At 39.8% G+C, this 19,912-nt stretch overlaps 2 protein-coding genes across 5 annotated transcripts; both read left to right on the top strand.

The window, feature by feature from the left end:
- Positions 1–99: 99 nt before the first annotated feature.
- csad (cysteine sulfinic acid decarboxylase) lies at positions 100–7,591 on the top strand. Of its 3 annotated transcripts, XM_034536922.1 has the most exons (14): positions 148–281; positions 1,574–1,713; positions 1,799–1,925; positions 2,013–2,103; positions 3,785–4,007; positions 4,499–4,578; positions 5,389–5,443; positions 5,620–5,736; positions 5,831–5,895; positions 6,046–6,127; positions 6,217–6,416; positions 6,742–6,793; positions 6,883–6,972; positions 7,191–7,591. In XM_034536922.1, the coding sequence occupies exons 1-14, from the start codon at positions 251–253 to the stop codon at positions 7,362–7,364; spliced, it is 1,527 nt and encodes a 508-aa protein (XP_034392813.1). In that variant the 5' UTR covers positions 148–250; the 3' UTR covers positions 7,365–7,591. The 3 variants fall into 3 exon arrangements, with proteins under 3 accessions (XP_034392814.1, XP_034392813.1, XP_034392815.1); XM_034536923.1 differs by lacking the exon at positions 1,574–1,713 and having other exon boundaries at positions 100–281; XM_034536924.1 differs by lacking the exons at positions 148–281; positions 1,574–1,713; positions 1,799–1,925; positions 2,013–2,103 and adding an exon at positions 3,274–3,404.
- Positions 7,592–9,112: 1,521 nt separating this feature from the next.
- znf740b (zinc finger protein 740b) lies at positions 9,113–15,898 on the top strand. Of its 2 annotated transcripts, XM_034537723.1 has the most exons (7): positions 9,114–9,213; positions 11,406–11,556; positions 11,755–11,988; positions 12,464–12,595; positions 12,704–12,833; positions 13,281–13,399; positions 13,568–15,898. In XM_034537723.1, exons 2-7 carry the CDS (start codon positions 11,512–11,514, stop codon positions 13,715–13,717), a joined length of 810 nt encoding a protein of 269 aa, XP_034393614.1. In that variant the 5' UTR covers positions 9,114–9,213; positions 11,406–11,511; the 3' UTR covers positions 13,718–15,898. The 2 variants fall into 2 exon arrangements, with proteins under 2 accessions (XP_034393615.1, XP_034393614.1); XM_034537724.1 differs by lacking the exon at positions 11,406–11,556 and having other exon boundaries at positions 9,113–9,213.
- The last annotated feature ends 4,014 nt before the right edge of the window (positions 15,899–19,912 follow it).

Here is a 19,912-nt window from a genome sequence, read left to right as displayed (position 1 = left end):
TCTGTGTACCTAAATTGTATCTATATTACCTGATATCTTGGTGTGTCTTTTGAGTGCCTAAATTCCTCGATTACATTGCTCCTCCCATTCCTTTCCCTCCTATCAGGAGACATTAAATCAAAAGGCCAAAGGTCAACTCCCTCCCACTTCTACAAATGCTCTGCGATCCTTCTCTGTGGAGCCATTTTCTGTCGTCTGCCTTCTCAGTACAAGCACTAAAAGGAAAGAGCTTCTCCAACTTCTCAAAAGCATGGATACAGCAGACATGGTCCCAGTCTCATGTAAGTACTGTGTGATAGATATCTATCACCCTGCTTTTTTTTTTTAACTGCATTGCAACTTTTATTATATTTCTTGCTTTTTGAATGTTTTAAATATTTTAATGAATGTCCTTAATTAGTTGGAATGCTTCAGCAGTCCAACTATTGTTCTTGTAATCTTTCTTCAACTTATACTTCTTCTATTTCTTCCGTACGTATTTTGAACTGTATCTTCTCCTTCATACTTTCAGCTATAGACACCGTTCAAATATTTAAAAATTCAACTCCTTCGGGAATCAAGCGCTATGACTTTTCTACTTTTCAACTTTTCAAATCTTCATATTATAAATCTTTTTATAGTTTTTTTTAAAAATGGGATCACATTGGAGAAAATCTTAAACTTTTAAAACCTTATAACATCTTCATACTTTCAGCTAAAGACACCATTTAAATTTTCAAATATTGACAGAACCTTCAACTATTACTGTATATTTTCAAATATTTTTTATATTTTCATATCTTCAAATAATGAATATTTTTATGGAATAAAAAAGGAATGGGTTCCTATGGAGGAAAACTTCAAATCCGCTTAAACTTTTTCAACTTTAAAACCTTCCAATGTCCGCATACTTTTAGCTAGAGACACCATTTAACTTTTAAAATGTTGATAAAATCGTTAGCTATATATATAATTGAGCTCTTTTTTAGTTTGATGTGTTTTTCATCCCGTTTGAGTTCTCAATGAGTGTATGTGGCCTCTCTCTCTCCCCCTCTCCCCTCCTTTCTTTCTTTCTTTCTTTCTCTCTCTCTCTCCCTCTCCCTACCTCTCTCCCTCGCTCTCTCTCTCCCCCTCTCCCCTCTTTCTTTCTTTCTTTCTCTCCCTCTCTGTCCTCCCTCTCTCCCTGTCTGTCTCTCTTTCCCTCCCTCTTTCTCTCTCTCTCTCCCACTCCCTATCTCTCCGTCCCTCCCTCTCTTTCCCTCCCTCTCTTTAACATTTCAGCTTCAAGCTTCACATTTTTAGCAATTTAAAGCCATTTTCAGCTATCTTCATCTATTGTTTTATATATTTCAGCTTCATTCTTCAGATTTTAGCATTCCAACGCATTTTCAGCAGGAAATGCTCTTTCTAGTTGTTTTTAAATCTTGCTTTCTTTTGCATTATGTTTTGATGCTTTTAATGGTTTTATGTAATGCACTTTGAATTGCCTTGTTGCAATGTACTAGACAACTAAACTTGCCTTGCTATACATGTCTATTACTGTTTAAAATGCTTGACTTCTGTAAGTGTTCATGTGTAACTCTTCTGACAACAGCGGATGAGCCAGAATCCCACATTCTCTGTGACTTGAATGAGCCTCTTGTTGACCATACAGAAGGCCAACTCTTCTTGAATGATACCTTTAAAATTATTATGGAGGAGGTTCTCTGCAAGGGCACAGACATTAAGCACAAGGTATCATGATGTTTAAAATCACAATGGTGTCAGATTACAGTGAGCACTCTAAGAAAAACTCATAACCCATGTGTTCTTCTGGCAGGTTTGTGAGTGGAAGGAGCCGAAGGAGCTGGCTCTGCTGCTGGATCTGGAGCTAAGGGCCACGGGGGAGCCACAACACAGGCTCCTACAGAGAGTTCAAGATGTCGCCAAGTACAGTATCAAGACAAGTAAGACCACCAGAGGCCGCTGAGATACTTAGATACTACAGGTAGACCTGTGTTCTTTCATGATAAGACTGCTCTGGTTTTTTTTAGGTCACCCACGTTTTATGAATCAGCAGTTTGGAGGAGTGGATTATCATGCCCTGGCCGGTCGATTCCTCACTGAGGCTCTCAACACTAACCTGTAAGAATCAATGTAATGTATAACTACAGCATATAAACCAATCATTAATGGGTGGATGAAAAAGTCTATTACATATGATACAAATAATGCAATGTATAAGATAATGTGACTGTATTAGGTTGTGTATGAAGAAGTAAATAGAGCAATAGACAGAACCCCACAAGCCATACTCAAAACAGCATGTTAACAATTACAATAACAGGCAAAGATAAAACCCAGGTATGCAAATGGAGCAGGCTAAGTATCATAATCTAGATTATGTTACTATTCTAACTCGTATCCTCAAATAACTTGAAAAAAGCCCCAAGCACTTAAACAATAGAACTCAACTGTTTACTACTTTTATTTTTACTTCTACTTCAGAAGAAAACGTTCTACCTGACAGAAATGTTACTGGTAAAGTTTTAGATTCAGATTTTGCTCACAAAATATAACAATCCTAATAAGATTCATAATTCATTAAACTAAACTATCCATCATATTAGAATTGAACAGATGTTTATTGACTGTTGTGCTGATTGTTTAAACCTCCTTTAACAGCTGACAGTGCAGTCAGCACATCTGTGCTGATAGCAATGTCAGCCTTTAACAGCTGTCAGCTGTTAAAGGCTGACATTAACAGCTGTCAGCTGTTAAAGGTGGTTTAATTGAATCAGTAACTCAATGGTGCCCCACAGTCCACAATGATTATGGGGCATGGGGACATGGAAGATAAGATTTGCACGATGTGTTCAAATGTAATCTTGTAAAATGTAGTTTTGGGGTGAGAAACTTTAATAAATACAATTGTTTGTAAAATGGATATTATAGAGGGAGCTAATTACCTTTTTTAAATTACCAATAACCGAACACTAGCTCTAAGTAGCTTTTAATACATCATTGAAACTAGTAATGCCCCCCAAAAAATGTTTTTTAGCAAATATTTAAATAAAAGAAAATAAAAGTTTCAATTAATTTTAAGTGTTGTGCATACACCAATTATTGATGACTATAACAAATTAAAAGTTTTTTTTAGCAAATTGCCTAAATCTCGGTTGAATGTACTTATTTATTAATATACCACCAATTTCCTTTTCGGATGAGTAACTTTGGCTATCTGGAAAGTAATACAGAGAAGCTACTTGCCCTGCGTTCGACGTGTGTTCAACCGTGGTTATAATTTAGGCAACGGACAATCGGCAAAGGACGATCGCACATACTCCCGGCGGGTTTCTCCGAGCGGCACACCAACATTCTCAAAGCTCCTCAAATTTCTCAATCTGGGATGTGGATGGACAGGTGATGGAAGGGCCGCGTCTAAGGTGTGTGTGTGTGTGTGTGTTATCCCTTTTGCTCTGCCAACACTCGTGACCCTCCCGGAAGGCCTGCCCCCACTGCTGCACAGAGCAGTTTATCCAAATGTCACTGGGCCAAATTGCACCAAATTCAACAAAGCACTCTTTAGGGTCTTTAGGCTTTCTTGAAGAAATGTTACTTTCTTGATTCTTATTGTTCTAAGTTTGTACTCATGGTTGAATGCACTTATTGTAAGTCGCTTTGGATAAAAGCGTCAGCTAAATGAAATGTAATGTAAGAAGTATGCTTGATCACTGAATTACTTGTGTGGTGATGTTTGTGCATGTATATAATGCAATAGTATGAAAGACAACAAACCATCAGACATGTTCTGTGTCAATGGCAGCTACACCTATGAGGTCGCCCCAGTGTTTGTGCTGATGGAGGCTGAGGTACTGAGAGGACTGCGGCAGCTGGTTGGCTGGACAGAAGGTGACGGCCTTTTCTGCCCCGGGGGTTCTGCCTCGAATATGTACGCCATGAACATCGCACGCTACCAACATTTCCCCGAAGTCAAAAGCCAGGGGCTGTGTGGTCTCCCAAGACTAAACATCTTTACATCTTCAGACGTAAGGAATGGCTATCATTGTATGTCTGATATGTTTATTGATCTCACTGTAGTTTATAGGCCTTACTCATCCCACTTTGTACATGAGAGGAGTTAAAGCGGTTAAGACATTTATCAAATTCCTTTTAAATATGACATGTCACAGCTGCATCAAAGATGCTCTAGAACTGTCTCCAGGTGTTCACTGTTTTGCATAACGGTAACATAACAACTTATATACTTTTGCTTTAATTCACAACGTGGTATCATTTGAGATAAATGTTCAGATGACGCACGCATATATATATAATAATTTTATTGTGTGACACACTGTTTGTATAAAAAGTACTATATGAAGAAAGAGTGACATGATTGAGTGATGTGTATTATATACACACAAACACAATCCTGTCCCTCTTTATGACAGCATAAAATGCAACAAATAAGAGCTACATTTCTGATTGAAATAATGATTTGATGTCAGCAGCTGTTTGCACTTGTTTTTTTTTTTAGAGCCATTACTCTGTGAAGAAAGGGGCTGCCTTTCTGGGAATTGGGACAGACAATGTTATCATAGTGGAAGTGGATGAAGGGTAATGTAGTTTTCATTATAAAGTGCTTTCAAAAATCTGATTACAATAGTCTATAACATAAAAGTGTGTGTGTGTGGCCTCACTACTTAAACGTTACAAAAACAAAACATGAATTCTGCAGTGCATTCTAAGTGTTCTGTAATCTACAAAAATAAGGTTTTCACATAGAAGCTTAAGACGGGACACTGAATGTTTATGGAGTTTTACTGCAAGAATTAGCTGAACGGTTAGCCGACTTTTCCTTACTCATCGTCCCTCGACTCCAACATGGTTTAAGTCCCTGTATCTCCTGACAGAACAACGCCACAGTTGTATTTCAGCCTGCATGCACATTTCTTCCGCCCATTATTATTAACAACAGAGCAGCTAATATTAGTAGCCAGAGCAACCAGCTATCTGGCTGCAGGCAAAGTGTTTGTCGGCCCCATCTTCGGTGAAACCCAGATCAAGGAGAGGAGTGATGGGAGCACAATAGTCAGTAAATGATAGCAAAACAGTTAAGACTCTCACTGTGCTGAAAGGAAACCAAACTCCTGAATGGGCATCGCAACGTGCCCCACTGACTTGATCCCGACTGCCGCTCTGCAGAAGCGTAGCACCCACCCTGTGGATCCCCCCAGATAAACACTGTTAGTTCTGTCAGCATGCATCTTTGCAATTGCTTGCATTGTAAGCACTGCCAACATTGCTCCCAAATGATGAGGATTATTAAAGAAATCTATGCTCAATGATAATTGTTAATTGCAGCCCTATTCATTATGAATCTTGTGATTCTTTACAATCAAAATTATTTCTTCTTGTGCGCTTCAGAGGCCGCATGATTCCAGACGACCTGGATGAAAAGATAACGCTTGCAAAATCTCAGGTAAATTCACTGACTACTGAGATGTAACGCATGTTATGGTTTTATGGTCACTTGTATTGGTTTTAACAAAAATTATCCACAAGGTATAAGTAACTATAAAACACGTTGTACATCTTGCAAACCAGAAGGCACCAAGTGCAAGAAGGCTGTGTTCATTCTCAGTCTCTGTCTACCAGGGTGCAGTGCCATTCTTTGTAAGCTGCACATCAGGGACCACAGTGCGAGGTGCGTTTGACCCTCTGGACCTCATAGCTGATGTCTGTGAGAAACACAAGCTATGGATGCATGTAGACGTGAGTCATCCTGTCTATAACACAAATCCATGCCTATTGACAAGCTTCTGTTGTACAGTATTAGTATTTCGTGGGTTTTGTTATGTTTTTTCAGGCTGCCTGGGGAGGGAGCGTGCTCTTTTCAAAGCAACACAGTCATCTGCTGAAAGGGGTTTACAGGTATTAATATCCATGCCAGAAAATGCATGTTTCATTATGAGGAAGGCAACATTGTACATGTACATGAGTAGACCTAGACAGTAGGGCATATATGGAAATATATGGACAATACATAGCTTATGGTGGGTGTTTTTATGTGTCTGTGAACAGAGCAAATTCAGTATCCTGGAATCCACACAAGATGCTGGTGGCTGGCCTGCAGTGTTCTGCCTTGCTACTACAGGATACCACGGTTTGAGTCAACAGCATTATCTGATACACAAAATAAAGGTTTATGTAAAAAATATCTTTCTAATCTTTGGAATTTCTGCTTGTCCTCAGGACTTGTTGAGAAAGTGCCACAGTGCCAACGCGACATACCTCTTCCAGCAAGACAAATTCTATGATTTGAATCTGGATGTCGGGGATAAGTCAGTGCAGTGCAGCCGCAAGGTTGACTGTCTGAAGTTATGGTTGATGTGGAAGGCTGTTGGCTCCATTGGCTTTGCCGAGCGTGTGGACAAAGCGTTTAACCAAGCTAGGTAGGCATGCAGCTAGTGCGTAGGTTGAGACCAGCAGGAAATTCAAAATGATCTCATCTGTATGAGGCATAGGCCAATCAAAAAGCAGTACAATTTATCTTTATTTTTTTACCCTTTTATCAGTGAGTTGGCTATTTAGGTTTTTCTTAATATAATTATGATGGATAATTTGGGTGAATTTTGCACAGTAGGTTAAGATCCTTGTAGGCTTCTTTTGACATCTAATCCCCCCCCCCCCCCCCCCCCCCTTTCCTCATCTTTGCTTTCCATTGAGTTATGATCCAAGCCAACAAAGTGAAAACCTATCATAACATATCTCCTGCAGATATCTGGTCGAGCAAATGAAGAAAAGAGAGGGGTTTCATCTTTTGCAAGAGGTAAGTACATACCTCAAGCATACTGAGAGATACAGTGTTTTCTCCTTAAAAAATGTTTAGTACCTGTGTTTGTTTGTCTCCATGGACAGCCAGAGTTTGTGAATGTATGCTTCTGGTTCATACCGCCCAGTATGAGGGGGAAGGAAGGGATGGCAGATTACCAGGACAGACTGGCAAAAGTAAGTTTCTGTATACTGGGAAAAACTAACGTTTTCCTCTGGCTCGGCTACCAGGGTCACTCGTATGCACGCACGCACACACACACACACTCAGATTCAGCTTCTTAACCATTTGTACAAACATGGAGGCCAACATTTTTTACATATTTACCACTTCTGTGCAACATATCTGAATCAAACAGTTAACTGTGTGTGTGTGTGTGTGTGTGTGTGTGTAGGTTGCTCCAGTCATCAAGGAGCGCATGATGAAACAAGGCACTATGATGGTGGGCTACCAACCTTTGGGGAACAAGGTCAACTTTTTCCGCATGGTTGTTTTCTCGCCACTGCTTACCCAGAAAGACATGGACTTCTTCCTTGACGAAATTGAAAGACTGGGAAAAGACTTGTGAACAAAACCCAACCTCCATGATGCTCTTTGACTGTCTAGAATGCAAGGTTATGTCTCAAATTGTAACAAACAACCAAACTGTATTCAACGTGTGTGATTTGATCGCTTAAGACAGCTGCAATGATATGAGTGGATAATGAACAAAAAAATAAATGAATAAATAAGGGTCACTTTTCTTCATAAATGTCAAGAATAAAATAATTAGGACTTCATTTGAAGTAAATCGAATGTTTGGCTTTTTTTTTTTTTTTTTTAAAGAGGTTTTAACATTTCAAGTGAATTAAACTACTGTTCTAATTGGCTCAGGTCACTTTTAAAAAGAACATGTTGCACAACTGGAGAACTGCAACCCTGCTATTGTAGTTGTATATGTACAACTGTGTACAGAATAACTACAGAAGCAGTCAGTCAATAAGAATATTGGATCTCAAACTTTATTCAACAATGGTAATTAAATAAAATAAACCTAAATGAGAATCTGAGACATACTAATACAAGTTAACACCATATTTTGTCTTGGATTCTCATTTTGTTTTTTAGAGACTTTTAGATGATCCCCGTTATTTGCTATGGCTGCAACTACTGATTATTTTTCATTAATGTTTTCTATCCTAAAATATCAGAAAACAGTAAAAGGGGTAAAAAATAAAAATAACAGATATATTCCCATCACACTTCACTGTGGTGGCTTGTAATGTCTTTGTTTGTCTGACAAACAGTCTTACAGTCCATAAAGATCCTCCGTTAACTATAATGTACGACTAGGTGGGAAGAGTAATAGCGTATTATACCATTACATTAAAGAAAATGTATTCAAGTATAAGTGTCAGCTATTTGAGTAAAAGTCTTTAAAAAAGGATCAGATTAAATATACTTCTGTTACATGTGGGGTTCAGGGTGATAAACAAAGATACAAAATGGGGTGGCATTAAGTGTCAATTTCTACACGTGGAAAAAGATCAACAACAAGTCCCCTTGTAAAACCAACAGATGGGCAATCTTTAGCCGGTGCATACAACTGATCAATTATATAAATACACAACTGCTTTCCTCAGTGTAGCCTCAAAAGAATCAAGCACAAAATAGACAATTAAGCATGGCACCCTGCAAGTCTTGAGCACCACGAAGTCCTCCATAATCTACTCAAGGTTCAACTTCTCTTGTCGTTTATTCTCAAAGCATTGATTGTGCCTGAAGTTGCCGGGACCACTGTGGACATGGAGCGCTGCCCTCCCGCGGCCGCAGACACACCCGCAGCTTCAGAATATCAATTAAATGTAATTTATTGGCATGGGGGGAAAACAACAATGTTGCCAAAGTGGGAAAATGCTAAAATGCACAATATTATAATCTATCTCCTCTTTGTTCCATTCTGATTTTAACACAGTTTAAGACTTGTTCATGTGACTTTTGTTTTACTCTGTAAGAGATGCTACTTGAAATTATTGTGATAAATAGTAACGTAACGTTACTTGGATACAAATAAATTGATCGCTAAAAATAAAAAACCCTCATACAATTAGTAGCGTTATAGAACAAAAACTTTGTTGCCATAACCAGGGTAAATGTCCTTCTTTATTTCAAATCCTGAGGAAAAGCAACACCTGATATTTACAATAACATGATTTAAATGTTATATCGATTATTATTATCATACATGGGCTCACTCCCTCACAGCTATGGCCGCAAATGTGGGTCGTTGAGCTTCGGTCACGTGGGAGGGCGTCTGGCCAATCGCCACTCGCTCCGGGGAGCACTTCCGGTGGCGTTTCCTGTCAGTGTTTGTAAACTGAGAAAAAATTGGAAGTGCGACAAGAAATAATATCCTACAAAACTCTAAAAATCAAAAGGTAAGCGGTCGCTTTTCAGACGAATTTCATTGGCGGCTCCTTATATCATTTTATAATCCGCTAGGTGTTTGTTTCTAGCAGATGTAGCCGGCGAGGGAGGCGTTATTTAGCGGTCGGCGCTGAGCCTGCACCGCACGCCCTGCCTGGCTGTTGTTGTGTTGTCCGGGGCGCGGGTGGGGGTTCAGTCATACAAGAGTTGTCCCAAAACCCAACTCCTGGCTAGCTAGCAGGTTAGCCTTTTCTGTCTCGTTCTCCAGAGACTCAGCACGCTTCACATTTTCTCCCCTATTGTCTGAGCGCTGCCTCCGCAGCGTGCTCTAGATACAGTCCCGCTCGATGAGCAGAGCTCGTTTGTTCGGAGAAGACCGCGTATTCAACAGTAACCCGTAAAAACAACGGTTTTTTAAAGGATAAGTCGCTAGCTTGCTCACTTGTGCACAAATGCACCATTTTATAAAACGGCCATCATGTTTGTCTTTTGGCGATATCGTAAACCACTCGCTTACCAATGAGAATGACTCGCAATCCTTTTCAACTTTTATAAATAGATTAATTTCGTTAAAGAAAACGTCTTCCACTGAAGTGAGGAATAGGCTAGGAGTGTTTGTTTACTATCACAGCTTTTATGCATGGTCTGTATATGTCCATCTGCTATATTATTTTCATTCACAGCCTATTGGATTTGCATTTTACACATACAATTGCAGTATTCATAATGCTCCCATGTGGCATATTCCTCAATTAGTAGGTATGTGCTTTGTGGTTTTATGTTAATTTGCCTGACTGCCTGGGAATTAATGTTTATATAAAATATACAGATTTCCAGTGCCACAGATTTAACGCTTCCCCACTGAGTTTATGGCCATTCTGTTTAACCTGAAGGCCACACTGCTTCTTGCCCTTTTAGTCGTGTGCATGTGCTTGATATTTTTAGCGTTTTTAGGCGTTTTTACGACCATAGGTTCTATGCTCAACTCGAACCAAGAGGTAGTTCTATTTTCCAGATTAATTCTAAATGTGCAGAAACGTATACAGCTGTTCCGGTTTGAACAAAATTTAAAAAATCGTTGAACCATTTACATTAAGCATTAAAATAGCTAACTCGCATACTTTGCAAAAAGTAAGAAATGTGTCTCGGTCTCTAGTTCAGTAAGTACTAACTGCTCAAGTAGTCAGACACTTTCCACCGTATTTTATTCCTGCTGTTTTAACACAAAAAAGTACAGGCCAACATAAATGCCCACCGACTGGAGGTATTGGAACTTTTTTCTTCAGAATAGAGCAAACCTGGAAGATGAGAAAATCCCCTTACAAATGTGTGTTGTATGATTTTTTTATATATATTTGTTATTTTTACACTATACCTGTTAATTCCAAGAAAACACGCTTCTGGTGTTCGGCCATCATCATGCAATGCTTTAGAATTGCACCACAGGTCATGGGCTGCACAATTCATTTAAATTGATCCAAACCGTTATATGGCCTTCTGATATTTTCTAATTGCATTTCAATTTCGAAATTGTTGGACTGCCGAGATGTTCCAGCCTACAAATCTTATTCTACAGATTTAAGAAAACCTCCTTTGTTTGATACAGGTCCTTAAATCACACCACAATCATTTTAATGTAAAAATAATCGCAATTGCCGGTACATATTTTTTTCTTTTGAGTTCAAATGTTCATTGCGCCTGTAACTTCAGTGCCAGACTTGGTTGCCCAAAATACAGTTCACTATATTATGAGAAATTATAGTTTTCAATCAGTTTTTAAAAATGTCATCAATGATCACTGCCTATATGATCTTTTAAGATGGCCATAATAAAGGTAGATAAAGTAGTGTCTACAGCGCACTTGCTGCTCTCAAATGGCATTTTTTTGGATATTCGTCTTTTATAAATTTCAGTATTATAAATGCACATTTTTGCATTCTTTTTGACCGTTTTCCTTATTCCCTTTGGATGTCATTATTTTCTTCAATCTGCTTCTTTTTCTTTCTGTCAACCATGGAAACATGGCATGCACCAAACCATTGGGGCTGTTGCCTGAAAACTGCGCATATGAATGCTGGACCTAAATTTCTGGTCATAAATCCAGATTCGTGAAATTTATTAAATCAGTCTGGATTTTCAGCTCCTCATTGCAGCATGTAAAATGTTAGCCTTTAGTCTTATGTTGTCATGCCTCTACTTTCAGGCTTTGGCCCCAGATGATTTGGGTGGGTGTGGTCTCTTCTGTTACCCCTCATCCTAAGTGAAGCCCCCTCTGTTCCCACAAACACACACGCATTCAAACCACGGCGATGACACACCATTCTAACAACTCTGTTCGAGACCATATGAAATGGGTCAGTGGAAGTCTCTTCACCATCATGTTTTTAGATTGTATTCCCAATCCTAATGCCAGTGCATTTCTCTGTTAATCCCGTTACTCAACTCCCTCTCATTCCCATGACTCAACTCCTTCTCGTTCCCCTGACTCCTTGTCTCTGTGAGGAGTCCTGCGCCCTCCTCTTTCTGCTCTGACATGGTGTTTGTGTTGCCAGGCTGGGTTGCTGGGCTGCGAGGCGGTGCTGTCCAGCATGGCCCTGATGCAAGCCAACAACATCCCAGGCCAAAAGAGGATGATGACACCGTTGGGTCAAGGACACAGGTCCAGTCCTGAGAGCCACCAAACCCACTCACAGCACGGCCACAACCACCATGGACACCAGGTTCACCATGGACAACCCCACCACAGTAACATGGGCCATCCTTCAGCCGGGAGCTGTCCACCCTTGGTATGAGAGAGAATGCCTGCTAACGCTGTTATTTCTTTGCTTTCATAAACCAAATTTAAGTTGTTAATAGTGAGATGTTATGGCAGTGGGAAAAAACTTTAAATATGTTATTAATATTTAATAACGCACTATATTGTAGCTTTAAGACAATATTAAACATGTATTAATATCTATCAATATCTTTCAACAAATATAATTTCTCCTATGAAGACATTTTTATATTACAATAGTTGTTTTCCTAAATTGTTTATGCATCAACCCACCCACAGGAGGAGTTATAGTGTGTGTATGTGTGTGCGTATATATATATATATATATGCAAATAATTAATATTGGCTTACAACTACACTACAGTGCAGAACCATTGAGTCAGTGTATACACTGCATATAAAAGGGGTTGAAGTATAATCCTGTGTTTGTTTGTGTATGTATATCAAGCTGGCGTGCCGTTTACTACCATTTCTTCCTTCAAAAGCTGATACGAAAAGACGGGGATTATCATTCATCAAGAATGATGGATGGAAAGGACCTGCAAGCAAACCAGAATATGCAACCCAAGAAGAAGCACAAAAAATCATCAGGGTCCTCCAGCAAAGTGAAAGTGGAGGTAAGGATGGTTACAAAGCTCCACTTTTAAGAATACATGCCAAAGTGCAGAGATCTACCCTTGATCATCAATTATTACTATTTCAACAAATTTTGTTTTTGTCTTTAGCATTTACTTCCACAAATTGATATGAGCGATGACAGTTCCTTGAAAGTCCAGAAGAACTTCATCTGTGACCACTGCTATGGAGCTTTCCGGAGTAGTTACCACCTCAAGCGACACATTCTTACACATACAGGTGAGAACTCGCAGCTCACGTCACCAATGTTTGCATGTTGTGGTTAGATATGGGAAACGGGGTAGTGTAATGAGTCCACTAGTAAGACAGTGAACCACTCTTCTTCAGCTCCATCTGCTACAACAAAAAAATTCAAATCATGCTGAATGATTTCAAGAACTAAATTGGGTGTGTACAATTGTTTTAATGTATAGTATGCATGTTTTTTATTTTGTTATGCCGTATACGAATTTCTAACTGTCCGTACTCCTTTTATTTTTGTTAAAGTTGGTTCTGTGTTAGTTCACGTGTGTATGTGTGTGTGTGTGTCTGCAGCTCTGTTGACGAGGACTCGCAAAAAAGAGATACAAAATTACTAATGAATAAATAAATAAAATCTTGCCTCCAGTGATAAATGCCCCTAGACTTGATACGTGCTGCTAAATGGTCGGCTTGTGTTGTTCACAGGAGAGAAGCCATTTGCTTGTGACGCGTGTGACATGCGGTTTATTCAGCGTTACCACCTGGACAGACACAAGAGGGTGCACAGCGGGGAGAAGCCGTACCAGTGTGATCGCTGCCATCAGGTTAGTTAGCCGTGGTTTCAGCATAGCTAATATGCTTTACATTTTGTACTTTTAGGTTTCTGCATATTAGTCAGGATCTTGCAGCATGAAACAAATCCACCTGTCAGCATTGTCAGTAGCATTGTTCTGCTAACTGAAACTGAAACGCACGTCTTTCTTTGCCTCCAGAACTTCTCCCGGACAGACAGGCTGCTGAGACACCGACGCCTATGTACAGTGGGGATGAGCAAAGAGGAAAGCCAGTTCTCACAGGATGCATCCGCCCATCCAGCTTCCTGGAGCCCCCTACAGCCTTCCAACAACCGCCTGACTGTCTGACCCTCCGCTCCCCACAGAGATCCTACAGACAGCAAACGGCAGCCTGCAGCTCAGTAATGTCACACCTTAGAGCTCAACAGTACTGTAAGCTGACAACAGCGTTGCTTAATCACAACCAAACTTTACTTTGCTCTCGCCAGCTCATTCACAGAGCTCGATAATGGATTTTTATATATTTTTTTAATCTACTATTCCATTTATGACCCGGACAAAAGGGGAAGGACTAATTCATGATCATGGACAACAGGTCTTGGTACTATGGCAATAACTGAATTAAAAATGCACATGTCTCCTTTATCTGAAAGGTTGCAGGTATTTTTTCTTGGTGTTGCTGCCGAGGGATTGCAAGTATTTTTGACTGTTGGCTGTCATTGTATCACGCAGCACCTCTTAGGTATCCTGTTGACTTGCAAAACAACCCCAGTGTTGGCCTCTACTCCATACGGACAGTTCACTAAAGGACACACATACAGAACTGTGTAGCTTTTCAGTGTTCAAGTTCTTCTCATTTTGTGCTCCTTACGCTACTAATTCTGTACCAGCTACTGCTCATGAGTAAACGGTCCCAGCAGACTTGTGGTCCTATTCAAAACTGAAGGTGTGCGTAACGCATCTAACATTAAATATAATGTCATTTTTATAACAGTGATCTAAACATAAATTGGGCTTATTACAGAGTGAAATAAAACTTGTATTCCATTTTCACTTCATGTAGAAGATGACCTTTTTAACATTTTTTTTTTATTTCAAATAATTTCTTCCATACTATTCGCCGAGCTGTAAAACTGGATTACAGATGCAACCCTGTTGGTGATGTGTGCAAACAGGTTGAGTGAACAAACAGCTGTTGGCATTAGTTAAGTTGTGTAGCGACTGTTGGCTCACATTCTCACTGTCCAGCCTTGTTTTAAAGGGGTTCATCCTGTTTATATGTTGCATTGTTGAAATACAGCAGAAGGCTGACAGGTTATGGATGCTCTTGAAAAAAGTTACTGAGCTTCTTTGTCCTTTTAATGACTGGATGTAGGAACCACCTGTCTGTCTGTCGAAGAAATTAGAAATGAAGTTGCCTCTGTAATAACCCCCTCAATATAAATGAATTGTGTTTACGGTCTCTGTTCCCAGAAACCACTGTCAGTCTTATTTTTTTTCCCTGCTCAGCGTTTATAGATTTGTCTGAATTTGAAAAACGTCCGTCCTTTCAAATGTATTTTGGTAAGTGAGGCGGCTCAGCGTGTTATCAGAAATCCTGGGATTTTACCTAAAAGTCCTTGAGAGTACATTGGCACACGATTGAATTAAAGCTGGTCCTAGGCCTAATGTTAATTTCAGTGGAGGCACTGGGGAAATGTGGAGCCAGTTACTTAATTCAGTGCCCAGAACAAGACAAACAGTTGAAAAGTATTATTTGGTTCATCCACAGATTTTGAAAGCCCTCCTCTGTCTTGACCTAACTGAATGTGATCCGAACACAGTACCACACCAATTCATCTCCAGTTTAACCATGAACGTCTTCAATGAAGATGATGAGCTGTGGACATGGGAATATAAGGTCCACGTGGTGTTTTGTAAAGTGATAACCTACATGATATTATTTTTAGGACTCTGTATGATGAAATCAGACTGTAAACACTGGACTGATGATGTTAGCTCAATTGTAGAGGATTGTATTGTAGACTGGTACTTCTGTTGCTGTCAGACTTTTAGATTATGTGAAGGGAGTTTGGGGCCTACCACTGAGTTGTCTACTTTTTATGAAGTTAATATATATTTAAATTGTATTAGGGGTAGAAAATAGTATGTATGGGACCTACACTTCAAAAGAAAATCAAAGTATTTACAAAGTTATAATCCTTAGTCTGATTTCTTATGACAACTGAAAGTGGGAAGTTGTCTTTCAACTTGCTATTAGGAGTAAAATAAAAGCTGCCACTTGCTTTTTTTTGTTAGTATAGCAGCCATGATTAGTCAGCATATTTCTTCTTTTGCATGTATTTGTTGGAAAGATCTTCTATACATTTTGTTTTGGTAAGGAGATTTTTTTTTTTTTTTTATGTGAGCCCCACCTTTTTGTCATTTCAGGGGTGAAGTGAAACCTATTTTAACTCAGTCAATCATTCTGTAGTGGACGGAGTGTTAGGGCCCCAAGTCTCAATAAAGCTGTTACACTTTTTAAACAAATGCCTGTTCAAATCATTGTGAGCCATTTCAGCTGCCTTCCACTGAGGTCAACATAAAATGAGAAATATGAATTACTTTTCAAATAACACAATATTTACTGAATCTTTCAGAAATAGGTAATGTGCCAATCTTGTCAGCAGATGGCAGCCATGACTACATGAGAGGCAATGTTCTCTCTAATCGTGATGAAAAAACACTTTTTCCCATATTAGTGGTACATTATCACACAATACTACGGGTACAAAAAAAAAATCACCCACAAGGAAATAACATAAATGAGATGAAAGCAGACAGTCCTCACTTTCGATTGCTTCTCTTGCTTGTTGTAATAAGAATGAATGAAATGGGAGAACAAGGTTGACACACACAAAACGAGTCTCGGGAGGCAGGTGTGGAAACGAGCGGCGAGATCAATGCCAAAAGGGGGATTTCTGTCTCCACACAAATCTGGCATTAATACTAAGTTTGGGTCAGAAGATCGTCGACACTGGTAAATATCACAATATATACACAACTTTGATACAAGCCACTTAATCATCATGTACTGTATGAGATGATGGCATTTACTATTTTTTATTTCAAATTAAGCTGCAAATGCAACCTGTTTTTATCTGCTAACTACTCTCATCTACTTCTCAAAAAAAGGTATTGTCTAAGATAATGACAAATCAGCTTCAACCAAAACAAAACCCTTTTCAATTTACAAAATGAACATTTGAGAAGCTGAGAGTTGCTGTTTGGATGACAATATAATGAAAACAATACATTTCTCATGAAAATTCCCTCTTTAATGCCTCAATTAAAGCACAACAACACATCGCAATACAGTTATATCATATTTGTTTGATACAAAGTGTTGTCTGCACCACAAGAGGGAGGTGTATTCCAAAAGACAGTAGCAACCGACGGTACTTGCACTGCAAAGCCAAGTGCTCTGTAGTTTACAGGGGATTTGTTTTGGTCCTTGTGAAAGCAGAGATGATAAATACACCTCCTTCATGGGATAATCATTGATATCATGGCCAGGCGTTGGTTGGGAATATATGAACTAGATCTGAAGTTGCATTCTACTCCTTGGAACTTGCAATTTCAGTCTAAGTTTAGGTGTGAAAATCAAATTTGAGTACAAATCTTGCAAATCTTAAATTAATAAATAAAATAAAAATAAATTCCAGGTGTTGCTGGAATGAAGAATTATTGTCTGGATAACTGGGTGATTAAACCCTGTGTGGAGACAGCACATTCTTTCGTAAAATGAAAAGAATCTCTTCGAGTACATTGGCCCGTCATTCTTTCTGCGTAGGCATTGCCATCCGTCGTACGTTCGGCGGATCATACCCTTTAGCACCTTCCTCCCTGCTATTGACCAGCGCCTTAATTAAAGCATTAGGATAGGCAGGATGAGATCAGCCTCGAGGCTGCTGGGAGTGTGCGCCTTCCCCCATGGGAGACATCCCCTCCCTCTGCAGCCTGATTTACAGCACCCACAGGCCCCTGGCACTTAACAATGGACCTCTTTAAGTGAGGTAGATGGGGAGGCGACCAGAGAGGGGGAGATAACACTCCATCTTCATACACAAAGTGCTGAAATCATCTCGGTTCGAAATCATCTCGGCGAGACAGACTGATCATGGAGTCAGTCCAGTGTAAAAGTGTAGGAGTGCTGCCTTGTGCTCAGTCTGGCTCACTCCATCAGGGAGGAGAGCTCTGTTTAAGAATGATAGCCAACTCTCCACGAGCTCACCTCTCCTGTCAGAGGGATACAAAAAATAGGCCCTCCAAAAAGAAATCCTCCCCCAACAACCAATAAATCTCCGTTGACTGTGCATTGTGTGTTCTGTAAACATGTGGGTGGTGCAGAGGTTAACAAAAACAAGTGCTCAGAAGCAGAAATGTGCCGTCTCCTACAAATGTTTGGCTGCCCCCTGATCAAATACATCTCAAGCTCACGACCAATGATTGAAACCCTCCCAACAATAGCTCCTGCTATCTCCCTCTCCCTGAGGTGTGGGAGAGCCTTTTCATCTCAGGCTTTGATTAATAAGGAATCGCTGGTTGGTTGAAAGCAGTGATCTGCTCTGCCCCCCCCAACATCCATCATGCCTGTGACAGCCCACCTCTCGGTGTTAATTAGCGTTGATATTTAAGCTGTCTGAGGTGTTCCATGGCCGTCAGCATGGTGGTGCTGCTCATCATTAAAATTTCAATTCCTCTGTCCATGTTACTCCCATTTTCCTGAACACCTCAGTGAACACATCCTCCAACATCCACTCAGTGTTTCCTGCAAGCGGCAATCAAGACTTGACAATAAATGAGAACGCTTAACAGATATGCAAAGAATCTGTAATTAAATTAATCAACTGTGAACATAACCCTGTTGGGGAACTCAGTGTTTTTTTCCACATATATTTTAATGTTAACCCAACTGTGTTAGCATTAATGTAAAATCATCAATTTGACTTATTGCACTTGCTCAATAATTATTTGATATTATATTAAAGAATTTGTCATAAATCTAAAGTTCTCATCTAACAATGAGCAGTGAAAGTGAGAAGGCATTACTTATTAATGATTACCAAATATTGTAATATTCTCTTATACTGGGGGCTATTATTCAGAAATCAATTATGTATGTAGCTGAATCTCGGTCTGCCTTCTAACCAAAAGGCATCCTGCACCAGTATGAGATCTTTAGCGATATCAAATTAAAGAATAGCCGGGTCAATTGAGGGGCGTCTTTGCAAACGGAAATCATTTCACACTAATCTGAGATGGAAAAAATGGCTTCCAAAGTGTACAGCGTTGGTGTACTCAGTGTCCAATATTTCTGTTAGCGTTGCCAAAGTCTAATAGATGTGTGTAATAGATGTCTGGCAATGACTGAGGGATGTCAGCCAGCCACAAAACATCTCTGACGGGGAATGTTCGGTCACATCATGCTTCAAACTGTCCCATAGTCAGACGTCTGCCACTACTTTTCTAATTAGTGTAACTTAACAAGATTAATTAGCCTCTGCATATCATTCCCAGTACTACAAACTATATCACAGAGGAGAAGAGAAGCGAAAGCCATCATCCATGAGATTGGTAACAAGGGAAAAGTAGAGTGTGGCCTACTTGCGTATTTTGATACATTCAAATCCTGAATATTCAGAACTTCCATCCTGAATCTTAAAAATGAATTTTTTGCAATTTGGCTCAATCACATGTATGGAATGAAGCCGGAGAGATTGAGAGTGCAGAGAGACTGGTTTGGGAGAACAGGGAAGCAGAGGTACAACAAAGGCTGTAATATTTTGAATATGTGTAAATAATACATGTATTCCATTTAGTTGCTTCCGTTTCCATTTTATTTCTGATGTTTAATGTATAATACCGCACTGGACTGCCAGTCCTCAATTCAAACAATCACTCAAACATCTGCACCAATTAAAACTATTATAATAAACAGCACTGACAAAGAGAGGGGCCCCGGAGGCTGCTGAGTGTGAGGGCCTCCTGCTCTACGCCGATAATTAGGGTCGGCAGTATGCCAATATATATTTACTAAGATCACGTTTAGTTGTGCAGGACCTTGTTGCTGAGATTTATTTGGCGACACAGAGTAATCCACATTCCCCTCAACAGGATGGACTTCCCGGCACCCTGCTGACTGTACAACCCACTTTCCAACAGAGGTGTGTTAAGCCTCGCCAGATACATTAACATACCACGGCCTTGCGCCTCACTATTAATCTACAGCTTGTTGGGACACGCTTGGGCCGAGCTACTTCTCCAGGGAACAACCAACCAGCCACAACAAGAGTCCGTATTTGACCTTTGGAGGTGCTGGATGCTCACTGCACTGGAGGAAAGACATATTTATCTTGGAAGCCACGACCTTTCCAAAGACCAGAAACACACTGAACAAATCAAAACCACCCATTTATTCATCACTTCAAAGCCGTAGATTTGGTCGAACCCTTATTAAATATGTTATTTTGCCTATCCAAAAAGAGTTACAATCACATAAAT

Source organism: Cyclopterus lumpus, chromosome 7 (genome assembly GCF_009769545.1).
Source record: "Cyclopterus lumpus isolate fCycLum1 chromosome 7, fCycLum1.pri, whole genome shotgun sequence".
Lineage (NCBI taxonomy): Eukaryota > Metazoa > Chordata > Actinopteri > Perciformes > Cyclopteridae > Cyclopterus > Cyclopterus lumpus.
Note: the sequence above shows the minus strand (reverse complement) of the source record. Positions and strands in the feature narration are given on the sequence as shown.

What these genes read in the sequence shown, in the direction of transcription:
- csad (XM_034536922.1), top strand. Translation starts at nt 251, where the DNA reads ATGGATACAGCAGACATGGTCCCAGTCTCAT. An exon ending in GCACAGACATTAAGCACAAG is followed by an intron (nt 1,714 to 1,798) that starts GTATCATGATGT and finishes TTCTTCTGGCAG; the next exon opens with GTTTGTGAGTGGAAGGAGCC. An exon ending in AGCTATGGATGCATGTAGAC is followed by an intron (nt 5,737 to 5,830) that starts GTGAGTCATCCT and finishes ATGTTTTTTCAG; the next exon opens with GCTGCCTGGGGAGGGAGCGT.
- znf740b (XM_034537723.1), top strand. Translation starts at nt 11,512, where the DNA reads ATGACACACCATTCTAACAACTCTGTTCGAGACCATATGAAATGG. An exon ending in TTCGAGACCATATGAAATGG is followed by an intron (nt 11,557 to 11,754) that starts GTCAGTGGAAGT and finishes TTGTGTTGCCAG; the next exon opens with GCTGGGTTGCTGGGCTGCGA. An exon ending in AGTGTGATCGCTGCCATCAG is followed by an intron (nt 13,400 to 13,567) that starts GTTAGTTAGCCG and finishes CTTTGCCTCCAG; the next exon opens with AACTTCTCCCGGACAGACAG.